This window comes from Argiope bruennichi, chromosome 11 (genome assembly GCF_947563725.1).
Source record: "Argiope bruennichi chromosome 11, qqArgBrue1.1, whole genome shotgun sequence".
Classification (NCBI taxonomy): domain Eukaryota; kingdom Metazoa; phylum Arthropoda; class Arachnida; order Araneae; family Araneidae; genus Argiope; species Argiope bruennichi.
The window spans coordinates 30,924,499-30,940,237 of NC_079161.1; the positions used below are offsets into that span (position 1 = coordinate 30,924,499).

Below are 15,739 nucleotides of genomic sequence, written 5' to 3' on the forward strand. Positions count from 1 at the left end.
ATTCTAATTTCAAGCTTAAAAATATTTTAACAAAATATGACTAGAAAAAAATGGCCCTTTAAAGGGTTAAATATATTAAATCTGATATGAGATTTTGTGACTACAAGTGCAGTTTTTTGGCAAATTTTTGTTTCTATAGGTCGTAAAAAATGCGTCTAATGTATAAATTCGATTTTATGGGGCTATTAACCTCAATCCAAGGTTTAGTCGCCCAAAAAACTCGCGAAAAATTAATATGTCGTAACTATTGTACTCCAATTCCATCCAAGGGATTTCCTGGAGTAATATCGTTATTAGAGATTATGCGAGAAAGTATTAGGGAGACCACTTCCGCTGGTTTTATATTCATGTCTGCATGACATTTGAGCCTGTACACAACTATATTCAAGCAGAACCTTTATACTTATAAATATTGCAATGATTATAAATATAATGAACAGATAGGAAACTATTCATTTATACAAAAACATTAGCATTATTTTACTATTTTATAATTCATAAAATCTATATTTGTTCACGAGTTTATTTATTTGACAATTAGACAAATAATATTTTTTAATGTAATATTTTTAATATTTGTAATGATGATAAATAAAATGTCTCCAAAAATAAGATGTACAAATAAATTTTGAGAGATCCTGTTTACAGAAGATATCGCGGAAAATTGCAAAAGCTTGCTTAACTTTTAATTAACTGAAATTTTAGTGTGAAAGTAGTTTGTAACTTCATTAATTTTTTAATCGAGTTAAATATATTTTAGTATTAAGTTAAAACCAAATCAAAATGTGCCAAATTTTTTTTTAAAAAATAAAAGAATTTGAGATAAAAAAATGTTTAAAATCTCACTGTTGTCTAGAGACAGAGTATGCATAATTTTTTTTTGTTTTATAAAATAATAAATTAATTTAATTGTAAAAAATTGAATAAAAATTTGAATTTAATTGTAAATTTTTTTAAATGAATCTTGAAAAATTCCTTATAATTAAAGAAAACATTTTAATAATATTTTTAAACAATCTGCCTGAGCCCCCCCCCCCCCCCCGCTCAGGGGCCGAAGGTAGAAAGTTAATTGTTGCCTTTTTGAAACTTCAAGTTGAACCAATTCATTGCAGCACCACCCGCCAAAATGACGTACTTCCACAATTCCCAACTTTTCAATATCTTTCCATTGGATGCCACAAAATATTCTACGATAACATCAAAGCATCATTATATGGAATCTACGAAAATCTGCCAGATTTCTTTGAACTCTATATCTATGGTCTTCCCAAAATAACGATAAGATCGTTCAGGATATCGCTGCCTTGCAGAATCCAGCCCACGTTGACATAGATCCATTCTTACAGAGCAATTAAGAATTATTCAATGTAAATCGCCTCTGTGATAGGTATTAATTAACGACGGCTCACCAATATCCAGGTCATTTTATGTGGTGTGCCGCAGGAAAAAGTTGCTCATTTGCATCTCAAGACTTAGAATATGGACGGAAAAGAAGAGCCAAAGTGTGGCCTCCATTTTTGTCCACAGTTTTTTGGAAACTTCCGGATAAAAATGGGTTACATTATAACAACATACAAGATGCGCTGTTAAATTATTGAAAATGATTTTTAATAAGTGTCTCAGATGACTTGGATTTTGATTGCCAATCTCGGGTTATGGGAAAAGTATTACGTATTTGTTTCCAATTATTATGAAATGCTCTGTATTGTCCCTCTTTTAAAGAAAATATTCTCCAAATTGTTCCAAATTTAAATAAAATGTCTGCTATCGTCTGAATTTTAATGGAATGCAACAAACGGTGTCGATTTTTAATGAAATGCCCCGAATCGCATACTCCTAATCAATTTTGTTTACGAGTATTAAAGAATTTAATAAAGTGTGTCCCAAAATTAACGCAAAATTTGAATTTGCCGCCATTTGTGCAGTAAAGTGTTGGAAACCCTATTAAAAAAAACCTTTTGATAGTTTAGAGTTAGTAAAAATGGAGAGCTGCACGATAGAACAACGTGTTAACGCAAGATTTGAATTAAATAAAAAAACACAGTTTTTTTTTCTTTAAATTGTTATATTTTTATTCAATCGTAAAATACTCAGGATAGGGTTATATGTGGAATAACACAGAGGGAAATGGCCTCCACAGCTTTGCTGGCACATACGCACTCTTTTGTCGAAATCTTCCATGACTATTTTGCATAAATATGGCTGAATTTCGTTGATGCAACGTTGAATTTCCACCTTCAATGCACGCGTGCTTGTGAGCTTGTTGGCACAGACCTTTGACTTCAAATAACCCCAGAAAAAGAAATCCAGTGGTGATAAATCAAGCGGTCTAGGGGGGGGGCAATTCTCAAATTGAAAATCAACTGTGGTCGTTAGACTCGTAATTATTGAAATATTGTTTCAACAATGAAAAACATGTTTTTCTATAGTATATCGTTCCATTTTTGCTAATCCTAAGCTATCAGTTATCAAATGGATTTTTTAATAGTGTCACCAAAACTTTACTGAACGAATGGTGGCAAATACAAATCTTGCGTTAATTTCGGTACATCCTTTATAAGATAATATGATATAATATGCTTAGTATAAGCTTTAATAATATTTTCCTGATACAATTTCACTGAGAGGCATCTCAGATATCAAGAGAATAGCAGTGGTGTGGGGTTGAGTTGCCTCCATACCGATGTCAGGTCTTAGCTCTTCGTGCGTGGTTAGCATATGTGATGATGATGATACCGTGCCCGCGTTACCAAGGAAAGGGGGCGCAGTAGCTTCTGAGGGTAAAGACCTCTGAGCACTCGAGGACAGAAATCTGATTTCTAGCTCATATGAAGATGGTGGGCACAGTTGGGCTTTTTACAGGTGGGCACATTCATACACCTCACAGATAGAACACAGATGAACTACCACGCCCGAACCGGGATTCGAACCCGGGACGCCCAGATCACGGGGAAGATGCGTTACCCCTACGCCAGGGGGCCGGCGGTGAGCATATGTGTTGCATTATAATGGGAGCAATTCTTCGTTCACCTTAGGACTCGATTATGCTGTCTAATCTTTATCCTACTCCTGCAGCTTCGGCATGGCGGGGCTTATTTTGTGGTTTTTCCTAATACATATTAAAAAAGTTATTATTCCTGTGATTCAAATTATATGCTGGTACTAAATTTCTCTATGAATTATGACTATTTATCATAAAAGTACTTCCAATTTTGTTCACAAAGTATAAATAGAGTTTAATGAACATTTGGAAACAAAAAGTAAATTTTCCCTTAATAAAAAATGAAAATATTAAAAATCCAATTAAAATTTTAACTCAATTCCTTCGAGGTGTACATTCTCTCTTCCGTATATATATGCCAAGTTGGAAGCTCTAGATGAAATAATCTGGTCTTCAGAGCGTCAAGATACACATACGTTCATTTCTATTATTGATGACCATGTCGGCAGATAAAATTCTGTATCGTTTAGAAAATTCAGAGAGACAAACATGGATTTTGCTTTTAAAATATGCTTTCCTATTCGAGTTTTCATTAGTCTTTCACTTTTTTGATCCGATAACTTATATGATAAAAAATAATGTCACTTCCCAGGGAGTAAAGGAAAAATTAAAATTCAAATATTAAGAACATTGAATTAAAAAAAAAATTCAATGTTTTTGCGAAAATTTAAAGCAGACATTGTTTTTCCACGATAGCTGTCAAAAATAATCTTCCACAAAACTGGTTAGAAGTTGCTAATAGTAATTATTTAAAATTTTTAAAAACTGTTATTATAAATATATCGATTTAATTGTGCCGAAATGTTTTCCAGTATTTTGGCAATTTTTAGAAGATGTATTCTTTGCATTATTTTCAATAATAGTTTTAATTGTTATAATGAAATTCAAACCACGTTCATTCTTTTTCCAAATGCTATTGAATCGCATGATTGCCTTCCGTTGTTGAAAGTTAAGAAATATTTTGTAACATGAAGAATAAAAAAGGGAAGTTTCAAAACTTCCAAAGTTAGAAAATAGATGAGTACTTACGCTTTTAAATGAACTATTATGATATGGAACTGAAATTGACATGATATAACCGTTCTCTTTTTTTTTATGTCAACAGCATCAGTTAGAACGGTTTTTGTACACAATTAACAGAGCAGATGAAAGGTCTAAAGATAACACATCATTAACTTCTGTCCCAATTTAATGCGTAAAAATACTTTGTATAAGAATCAAAAACATGGTCTTTGTACAAACATTTGTATAAGAATCAAAACATGAGATTAAATACAACTAATATTCTTGGTAAAACATTTGGTTGCTAGTGAATAACAATTACAAATTAAACAGTAAAAAAATCCTTAAAAATTCTACTATTTTGTATTTAAAAAATAGTTCTTTATAAACTGTTCTTACGAAATTTATTCTTTTTTGATAGCCGAATAAGATTCTGTTGCCAGATTCTTGACGTTTCAGTGTCATAATTCTTCAGTTTCCGCCATTAGAGCAGAAAACAAACAACAACAAAAAAAAAAAAAAAAAAAAAAAAAATTGTATTCAGAAAATAAAATAATAAATGCCTATTCTTATTCAACATGATATATTTGTTATGTATTCACTATGATGAGAAAGACCAGCGGAAATTTTTTCTCTCCGACTTTCTAGTGTACAGGGTTAGCAAGAAATAACCCCATTTCAGAGGGCTCTAAAATGCGCTCTATTGATCCAAATGGGACAATTTCAACTACAGATTATTGAGACGATGTGCTTTACATTTATTAAATAAAAAATAGCACAAAAAATTCACCGTTAGGTGGCGTTGTAATGCACATAAAACCATTTAACATGGTTTAAAATTGTTGAATAAAGTAAAATTAAAATGGCTCAATATGTCTTCCTTTATTTTCAACAATATGCTCTAATCGGAGAACCATATTTTCTATAGATGACCACGGTGTGTCTGCCGGCATATTAAGAATATGGCGCCGAATGTTGTCTATCAGATCTGGTAGAGATAATGGCCTTTGACTGTAGTTATTGTCCTTCAAATAACCCCACAACTAAAAATCGCAAGAGGTGATGTCCAGCTAGCGAGGAGGCCATGCTATTGAGAAATGACGGCTGATAACTCGTGCTTCTGTGAAATGCTGTATTAACAATCTCTTTACACGACGATCAATATGAGGTGATGCACCATCTTGAATGAAAATGATGTCTTGAAGGCATCCAAGCTGTAGAAGAGTTGGGATTACAAAATTTCTCAGCATATCATGGTACTGTTTTCCTGTGACGGAACAGGTTTGAATTCCCTTTAAAGTTATCTCTTGAAAGAGATACGGTCCAATGATAAAGGTAGCTGTAAAACCACACCATACTGTCACTTTTTCAGGATGTAAGGGTTTTCCTCTGCCCAAATTCGACAGCTGTGAGTGTTAACTTGCCCATTGAGGCAAAAATGGGCCTCACCACTCCACAGAATGTTCCATGACCAAGCTGTGTCAACCACCATTCGAGCAAGGAACTGAACAGCAAAAGTTTAACGGGCCTCTAAATCCCCGTCCTGCAGCCGTGCACAGACTTGATTTTGTATGGATAAAAATGCAAATTCTGCCGTACGATTTTTCGTACAGTAGAATACGGCATATCCAGAACACGGGAAACAATTGGCAAACTCACACTATTATGCGGCAACTGACTGCTGGTTTCAACGAGTGCAGGCGCAACATTTTCGACGCTGGAAGACGAGATTTTTTTTTCGTCCTCTATTTAGAAGAATGCCAAGTTGCCCAGTTTTTTTCAAATTTCTGCATCATCTTGCGTAGGGGACCTGGAGACCAGTAGCGTTTTCACCAGTAGCGTTTTTTCTTGCAACATAGGCATGACGAACAGAAGAAACTAATGTTCGTTCAGAATCCGCCTTCTTTTCATCCAAAGAAAAATGGTAATGGACATGCGCTGTAACGCAAATTATGTTTCCCATTTTCAATATATGCAAATAAATGCCATTTGTGTTACAGCGCTATCTGCTGGTGAATTTTTTCACCAATGCTTTTTAATTAATAAATGTAAACCGCATTATATGATTAATCTGTAGTTCAAATTTTATCTTATTTGGACCAATAGAACGAGGGCTCAGCCTCTTGAAGTGAGTAACTTATTTCTTGCTAACTCTGTACTTAATTAGTATAGAAGATTTTTTGTTTAGCTTCGTAATAAAGTTAAAACTTTCGTCACTACGGTTCACGATTGTAATTCGTATTTTCTATTTAATTAGATTATCCCTTCTTTGATATATCGTAATTATTGTAGAGAAGGGGTATTTACTTCGATTGTAACTATGAACCAATTAGTTTAGATTAGTTACATTAATGTCCCGTTTTTTAAAGCAACACTAGATGTATTTTGGGACGGACCTCGTAATTTTGAACCGCGGTCAATGACGCGGACGACACCTGAACTGGTACCCCCCTCTCCCCACCACATCACACCAGCGGGAGGACATTTAGTGTACACCAGATACGCTTACACGACGGTTTTTCGGTGAAATCAGGTCTCGAACCTGAAGCCTCCGAAACCGAGACCTTACCACCAGTCCACCGCGGCCCCATGAACTAATTAGATATCATATGTGAATTACAGATGAATCAAAGCGCAGTCAATTCGTTAAGCTATTTGAATATACATTCGGACTTTTTACTAAAGATTGATTTTGACCAAAATTTGATACAGTTTCACAGTATTAGCATCAATAATGCACGGCGAATTGTTATTAATTTTCCTCGATGTACTTTTGGGTTCCTGTTCAAATATGTCTGTACAGACAGACAAAGAAACAAATTATCCATTAATTTATCGAAAATTTAAAGCAGGTTTCAATTTTTATGGAAAGAATACATATTAAAATTTACAAATGGAGTGAATTCGCTCTTTTTAAAAAAGAAAATAAATTAATTAATTAAGCCCTACTGGAATAAAAATGATCTCTTTGATTTCTGTCTATTAGAATAAAATGATTTCTGATTTCTGTCTATTGGAATAAAATGATCTCTGATTTCTGTCTATTGGAATAAAATGATCTAAAATATCTTGATATATTTAATGATGATTATTATATTTTTACGTATTCTGCGACAAAAATTGGAGAAAAAAATTATATATGTTTACGAAGTAGACTGTTGCAATGATAATTCTGTAATTACCATTGTGTATTGTCTAATTCCTTTCAATAAAAAGTTTTAAAGATTCAAAATATTTTAAATCATTTTGACGCTGTCTGAAATTATAAGTATAATAATATGCTATTATGATTTTGAAATTTTAATATAATGCAGACTTTTACAATTATATAATACTTTTAAATTGAGTAGTGTTTCTTATTTAGAACCAAGATTCAACTTTATGTCAATTTGGTTGATAATTCAAACACCGTGTGAACCAATTGGAGTTTTTTTTTCATGTTTCCTAATGAATTGTTATCCCCCGCTTCACATAAAATTGTGAAAATGGGTAATACCGCGAACAACTAGAATACTCATATTTCTATCTTCAGACTCCTGCACATGAGCAGTTTTTGCTTCTGTATATAATAAAGTAAGCAAAGTGTGTATTTGAATAGCTTTTTTTTTCTACCGATTGAAACGAAAATTTGACATAGAATTGCTATTTTTAGAAACAAGATCACAAATCAATTTTTTTCCTTGCCTGCCGCGGGCAAGGGGTTAAAACGAATATATACGTCTCCCTAAGTCAATGTTTTAACTGCCTCTGGCGTATATATACGTCTCTCAACTATATACGTATATACGTGGCACTGGGGACCAAATCTCGCAAGTTATCCTAGGCAGGTAAGGGGTTAAAACGAAATATGGATCGACACTTAAAATACAAACAAAAAAAAATATCTGTCACATTTTATCATTATCTCATATATATTTTATTTTACTCTCTTACACTCAAACAAACAGAAAGATGCACTCTCTCTGAATAGATTTTATTAAAATTTCAAAAAAAAAAAAAAAAAAAATCTGTGCTACACAAAACTACATACTAAATTACATTTGTTTAGTTGAAAACGATTTTGAATTATTAGATAGACGTAATTCCATAGACGTGATGTTTTGCACTCTGGCAAATTTGAAAAGATTAATCAAAATTTGATTTCGAATTCGTTGAAGATTGTTATACTTTCTCTTCTTTTGATGATTTTAGTATTTTATAAGTAAAAATGCTTCACTATATTTGAAAATAACACCTTTGTATCCTTTTTAAATTTTGGTACTTTGTACTGTTGCACTATCTCTCCTATACAGACCCATCTAGTGATCCAAAAAGCTTCAACTTATGATCCTTACCAGATTATCGTTACATTAACAGATTATCAAATAAGCAAAATAGACAGCTGTCTAATGATCCCCTTGTTCATAAGGAGAGAGGAGAGGTCATAAAAATTTACGGCATTTCCAGCGTAATTTAATTATGTGCTTTTCTTTAATTTACTTTTAATTGCTTTAATTTAATTTTTTCTTTCTTTAATTTAATGATCGTTCATTGAAAACTTCAAATGAAAAAATGGGTACTTTTTAAGTTACTGAACGTTCTTCTCAGGATTTTTTTTTTCGTGCTTTCAAATTCGCTATGATAAAATTTGTGTTAGAATATTTAGCTCACATTTTTTTAAAAATTACTTTCAAATTTAAATTAAATTGTTTCAATAAATCGAGACTTTTAAATCAGCTCTCGTGAAGGTGAATCATTTCTAAAAGGTTTGTAATTTCAGATTGGTATAACATTTGTTACTTTAAATATAGCTTAAACAGAGGTTAAATGAGAAATAATTGATGTTGAAATTTAAGAAGAAGAAAGATCTCGGAATTTTCATAGCCTGTTTTCCCCGTATTATTTAGACTTTATTTCTGTGTGATTGCCTACATATATTTGGATATACACTTTAATGCTTTTTGTTTTTGTATTTTGAATATTTTATTTTTATTTCATCATGCATCACCAATTGTATTATATAATTTATTCTGTGTTTCCTTTAATATGTGAGAAATTTTGTTTCATTTTTGTTTGTATTTGTGTATTTTCTTCCCCCCACACCATTTTTCTTTGCATTTGTGTCTGCGTCCTTTAAGTTTGAAATGTCTTCCACTATCAGTTGTGTACTGTTTTACGTTTGCAAGCCTTGTACGGGCAAGCCATACTTGCTGGTACACAAGAAGTTTATATATCAAGAATAAAAAAATAAAAAAAAACCTCCCCACACTTCTTTTGAAGACTTAATCCGGTCCTAAAGTATAGTCACTCACATTTGCACAGCCAGAAATCATTCCTTTAGAGCATATTTATTGCGTTCTCTTTCGTAATATGCATTACAAAATAAGAGTTAGTTTTAGTTTAATTATATTTGTTCAAAAATATTGTCTCTTGACATTTAAGGAGGAAAAGAGGATCCCAAAACATTCATAGCCTATAGGCCCATATAAGACTTAATCCGGTCCTAAAGTATAGTCACTCACATTTGCACAGCCAGAAATCATTCCTTAAAAGCATATTTATTGCGTTCTCTTTCGTAATATGCATTACAAAATAAGAGTTAGTTTTAGTTTAATTATATTTGTTCAAAAATATTGTCTCTTGACATTTAAGGAGGAAAAGAGGATTCCAAAACATTCATAGCCTAGAGGCCCCTATAAGACTTAATCCGGTCCTAAAGTATAGTCACTCACATTTGCACAGCCAGAAATCATTCCTTTAGAGCATATTTATTGCGTTCTCTTTCGTAATATGCATTACAAAATAAGAGTTAGTTTTAGTTAATTATATTTGTTCGAAAATATTGTCTGTTGACATTTAAGGAGGAAAAGAGGATCCCAAAACATTCATAGCCTATAGGCCCCTATAAGACTTAATCCGGTCCTAAAGTATAGTCACTCACATTGACAGTCAGAAATCATTGCTTTAGAGCATATTTATTGCGTTCTCCTTCGTAACATGTATTACAAAATAAGAGTTAGTTTTAGTTTAATTATAATTGTTCAAAAATATTGTGTCTTGACATTTAGGGAGGAGAAGGGGATTCCAGAATATTCATAGCCTAAGGGCCCCTCTGTAAGACTTAATCCAGTTCTGATTCTTAGTCACTCACATTGACACAACTAGAAATTATTTAGAGCATATTTTTGCGTTCTCCTTCATAGCATGCCTTGCAAATTAAGATGATTTAAATTTTGTTTAGTTATATTTGTTTAGCAATGAGAAGGCCATTTCGATGCAAACGGAAACCAAACTTTTTCGAAAGTGATTTGTAATTAAGCGTTTTGTTTTTTCATTTGCGCAAATTTTCTACTTCAAATTATTCATATAAAGACTTAATAAAAATCGATAAAAAATGTTTGATTTTAAAAATTTAGGGTAGAAAACAAGTCCCGGGATTTGAGTTGCTGAAGGAATTCTAAAAGGCATAATCCACTCCTGGTACCTAGGAAGGTGTCTAGGAATATCCATTCCCTTTTAAGCAAGTTATCATTTAAACTTTAGCACCTTGGCATGCCATTTTTTGACGTTATTTATTAATTTAATTTATTTATTGGCCATGAAACTGTTCTGCACTGAAAAAAATATAAGAAGATATTCCTTCACTTAATCCGTTCCACACTAGCAGGACACTAAACATAGACATTCCCTTGTTCTCATAACCAGAAGGCAGTGATTTATAGCAGCAAACATTCTGGCAACTTTTGAAATATTTGTCACTTCAAGGCGCGGGACATTGTGGTTCAAAATGGCGGCTCGCGTGCCGGCCGAACAACAAAAGCACGATCTTCCTTCAAGTGACGTCACCGACCTTGATTCCTCACCTGCCAACCTTGCTAGGAGAGTCAGTTTCAGTTTCTTCTCGTAGTTCGCGCGGTTTGGGTCGTTGTCCCTTCTTTCTGTTCCCTCTCATAAAGTGGACGTTGTCCGGCTGAAGAACTGACCAAAAAAAGATCACAGTTGAGCTTTATTTTTACCGGTGTCCTAGCATTTGTTTCCCCCTCTCTCTGACCAACTCGGAATGCTGATTTGAAGTCAGTAGAATAATTTCTGCAGAAGGATCAGAGAGTTTTTTTTAAGTGCTTGCCTGCAATATTGTCTGTTTTGAAAAAATATGCTTCTGGATTTTACCACTTCCAACCAACAAAACAGGTGAGTTAAATTTTTGAGAAAGTTTTTGTTGTATGAAAATTTTGATGAAACTTTATTTATTTATTTATTTATTTTTAGTTATTTCAGCCTTTTTTATATCAGAATTAAGAACAGAATAAAAAGTGGATGTAATAATTTTTTTTTTCGTATTCTTTGAATACTTTTTTAATAAGATAATTACATTATTGAAATATCTCTTTTTTTCTCTTATAGAAATTTCAATTTTCTTCAAGCTTTGTAGTTTTTGAAAAGATTCTATTATATTCATATTCTTTTAAATATTTTCGACTATTTTGGAAAGAAATTTTTATTTTTGGCATCAACTTTTCATTGTTTTCTAGTTTCCTCCATTTCAAATTATTATTTGGAATCAAATATATATTAGACAATTTACAGGGACAATTCTAAAAATTTATCTTAATAACTTTAAAAGGAATGTTTTTTCTTCTCTATTTATGTCTCATCAATATGCTATTTTTATTTGTCATTTTTAATGACTAAATAAAAAGAAAATTATTTAATATATTCTTAATGGTTTCATAAGTCAACGCTGTAAAAAAGAATTATAAATATCAATATATCTGCAGAATATATTGTATATTAGTGATATTTTGATTCTTTTTCTGTTGCAGAAATGACATTTTAAAACAAGAACACATAAATTCGTTTTTCTTTCTTTTTAGTGTTATTTATTTTTACCAATATGCAGATGACATGATTAAATTTTTCTTTCAACTTTTAGTTTTGTTCTGTTTTTCTATAAATTTTTGAACTTCAAAATGTAATTAATTTGAATCCATCCATGCTTTGATAGTAGTTATCAGTTACCCATAGTCATATAAATAAAAATTATGAATTAATTTATTAAACATTTCTACGCGGAGATATTTCGTCTAGAAAATCAATTAATTTTGCTAATTCTTTTTAAAAAAACATTCCGACACGCTAGATTCATATTTAATTTAAAGTTTCCCTTCACCAGGCATTTGACCGTTTTTATTACTTCTTGAATCTTTTGTACGTATTACGTTGAATAATTTCTTCAATTTTCTGATTTTAAATTATTTAAGCCCTGTCTCTAGAGGGGAAAAAACGAAAAGAAAGAAAAGATGGGGGAAAAAATGTTTTCAATTATATATGTGCCAAGAATACTTGAAAAATCTGCATTTAATTAATTTGTAATGAATTTCGATTTAATATATAAATTATAATAAACCGAATAAAAAATGAACAATTTCAACATGGATTCAACATGGATTTTTATGTTTTATAAATTTATCTAACGTTTTGAAATTAAAAAAAAATATTATTAAGTAATTAACATCGATTTAATATCATTTTTACCAATTGTGTGTGTGTGTGTGTGTGTTTTAAATCTTCTCAATAATTTATATTCGGCTGACAATTTTCATATAAACTAATGCATCCCGTCATTTTAAAACTCGGAAAATTTCAGAAAAATGTATTTTTTTTTTGTTTATATTAAGACAATATGGTTTAATGTATAATAAAATTATGATTACATTATAAATTGTTTGATATAATATAAATTATTTTCAAATAATTAGGGATTTAGATATTTTAAAGATTTAACACTAAAAAAAACTTTGAAATTGTAAAGGTTTTTTATTATTGTTTCTTGTAATAGAATTTTGCATTTTTAAAGGTAATTATTTGGAAACTATCCTAAAAAATAAATATTCTCATTAAAACACAGAAAAATTTCAATTTTTAATCATAAAATTTAAAAATTTATACCAAGATAAAATATTAGTTAAACGAACGCAAGGTTTTATTTATTTTTGGATATCAGGATATGTTTATGTCTCAAGGGCAAAACATATCAATGTTATTCTTAAAAAAATAACCTACCATTTTGTAAATGGGGCCATCTGCATATGATTGTCTTTGTTTGCATCTCTATGTCACGCAACTAACTATAAGCAAGTCTTTCATGAAAACAGATGCTCTGTTTTTTTAGAACTGTAAAATTAAATTTTCCTGCACATTATAAACACAGTTGTATTTTATAAGAATAATTTAAAATAGTACAACTTTTATCGTTTGCGCAATTATCATTATTTGAAAATACGATTTAATTATTTTATCTTTATGATTTAATTATTATTATTATTATTTTTTGCAATGAAAATTTTTCCTTTTTTTTTTTAGTTGTTTTGATTTTGAAGCGTATTGTGAAGAAAAATTTAAAAGATGAATAGATATTGAATGACGTTCTCAACTAAATGATAAAAATTGAAATAAAATATTTGTCTTTTTCGGAAATTAATTAATATTGTTAATTGATCTTTCGTGAAATAATCTTTTGCCATTTTAATATAAATAACTGAATCACACTATGAGTTTTTAATTAAAAACTACTTCATACATATTTGGAATAAAAAAAAAAATTTGTTTGCCATCTCTAGCTTGTTCAAAGTACATAAATAAATACTTTGTTTATAATTACACGATTATTACTACAAAAGAACTTATAAAATTGTTTGCATTTTATACAATGAAGATTTAAATAATAAAATCGTTTTCTACATGTATGAATTTCGTCAATTTTTATACAATTTCCAGATCTATATTAAATAACTCGGAGAATGGTTTTTAACTGCATCAAGTTAATCAATTGGGCGTTATAAAAATCGAATAAAGAAACGAGTTAATTTATTTTGAGCTATATATATTTTAGAGTAGAAAACTTCTGCAAATCATATAAATAGTAGCTATTTCCGGGTTAAAAAGAATGCAAATAATTTAATAATACACTTTCATTTCAATTCAAAATACCTGCAAATTAAGGTAGGCATTTAGGATAAATTTCGTATATAACATTACCGCTACCAGGAAATTTCGAATAATTTATCATATTTTTAACCCTAATATCAGGATGCAAATTACAAACACTGTGGCCAGACATACGTTCACAAATTATAAGGAAAAATTCATTCATAAGAAAAGCATTCATTTCATTTGTTGACACGCATGGATAGGATTAATATCTTCTTAAGAAGATAATCTGCCGCCATCGAAGTGAAGTGAAGATCTTTTTATGTACGAAGTATTCTTTCAGCATTGTTCTTTGTTTGGGTGTAATTGGGAATTAGCCGTATTCACATCGACCCTAAAAAAGGTTTTTTGGCCAGCACGGAAGCTTTGAGTTATATATATATATGTCAATTTATTTTATCGTTAAGTTCCGGTCAAAATATGACCAATGCAGAAATTAATAGCAGTTGTTAATATTGTGTAGCGATATTTAGTAAAACATTTTGAAAATAATATTTTTAAGATGAGATATTGGAGGACATATTTCAATTGCATTATGTAACGTGATAAAAAATTGCTCAAAAAATTGTTCACAGAGACGAACATTGGACTTACCTACTAGAACTACCAAATTTGTCACGTAATTATTGCTTGAATAGTAGGTACTTTCTAAGAATGGGGTTTCAATATTTTAATTAAAAACTAATCGCAAATTTTGATATTTTCCTTCAATATTTTTGGAGCATATTTTGTATAGAATCCATTCTTCGATTACTTTAAAATAGAAATCATAAACTTCTCAGCGGTATCTGTTATTTTCTATATGTTTTTGTCTAGTTTAAACAAATTTTTAAAAATCTTTTGAAGCATATTTTACAACAATAACTTTCATTGTTTTAACAACTGCGTTTACAATATTAAATACATCTTTTGTGCGTGTATTTTATCGTTGTTATAATGAAGAGAATATATATTTTTTGCATAGTATAAATATAGACGAATCAAGCCTAAAAAATTATCATTCTATTTAAATTATAAATTCAGGTCTCCTTTAAAATATTTATTTTATTTTATTTTCTCGAATTTTACTCACAAGCATTGCAAAAGCATTGTTTATTTAAAAATTATTAAAAAATGAATGCATCAGCCTAGTAATTATAATTAAAAGGACCTAGAATAAAAATTTAAGGAGAAATACTTCTGAAAAACTTATTAAAATGTTTCGTATTTGTGAAGTATATGGAAGGATTTTTAATCCAGATACTTGTGAATGCTAAATGCTGAATACTTTTCTTAATATACTCTTTTTCAAACGGCGTAACTTAATTTATATGTCAATCCATCGGTTGTTGTTGCCAAGTGCTTAGCGAAACTAACGTTACATTTTATTTGCAGATGCTATTTATTGCTTAAAATAACAAAGAATATTTCGGATTAATTCTCTTGTAAAAGATGTGGGCTGTGAAATCCAGGTTAAAATAGCAAAAGTCAGGTTCAATGTGTTGAAGAACCGTTATGAAAACACCTGAGAGTGCAATGTTTACTTAGAGATTTAAAGCCTAACTCCGAAGGGCTTAATTCCAGTAATTATAAAAACCACACAGCCATAAGCAGGCTTTTCTGAAATAACAACTTAACTTTCACATTATAGAATGAATCGATTGAGGACGAATCGAAGTTATGTTTTACGGGGATTGAAAGAGGATCGAAATTTAAAGCCAAGGTATTCAGAAATTTAACCTTTTACATTTTTAATGCAGTAGAGAAATACGCATTTATAATTACTTA

The 15,739-nt window shown here is 30.6% G+C and overlaps 1 protein-coding gene across 1 annotated transcript in view; it reads left to right on the top strand.

The window, feature by feature from the left end:
* Positions 1 to 10,899: 10,899 nt before the first annotated feature.
* Positions 10,900 to 15,739, top strand: part of LOC129957111 (protein cordon-bleu-like) — a 195,476-nt gene continuing 190,636 nt past the window's right edge. Inside the window, exon 1 of the mRNA XM_056069260.1 lies at positions 10,900 to 11,173. Within this exon, the coding sequence (XP_055925235.1) occupies positions 11,136 to 11,173 (38 nt within the window). The 5' untranslated portion in view covers positions 10,900 to 11,135. The remainder of the gene's footprint in view (positions 11,174 to 15,739) is intronic.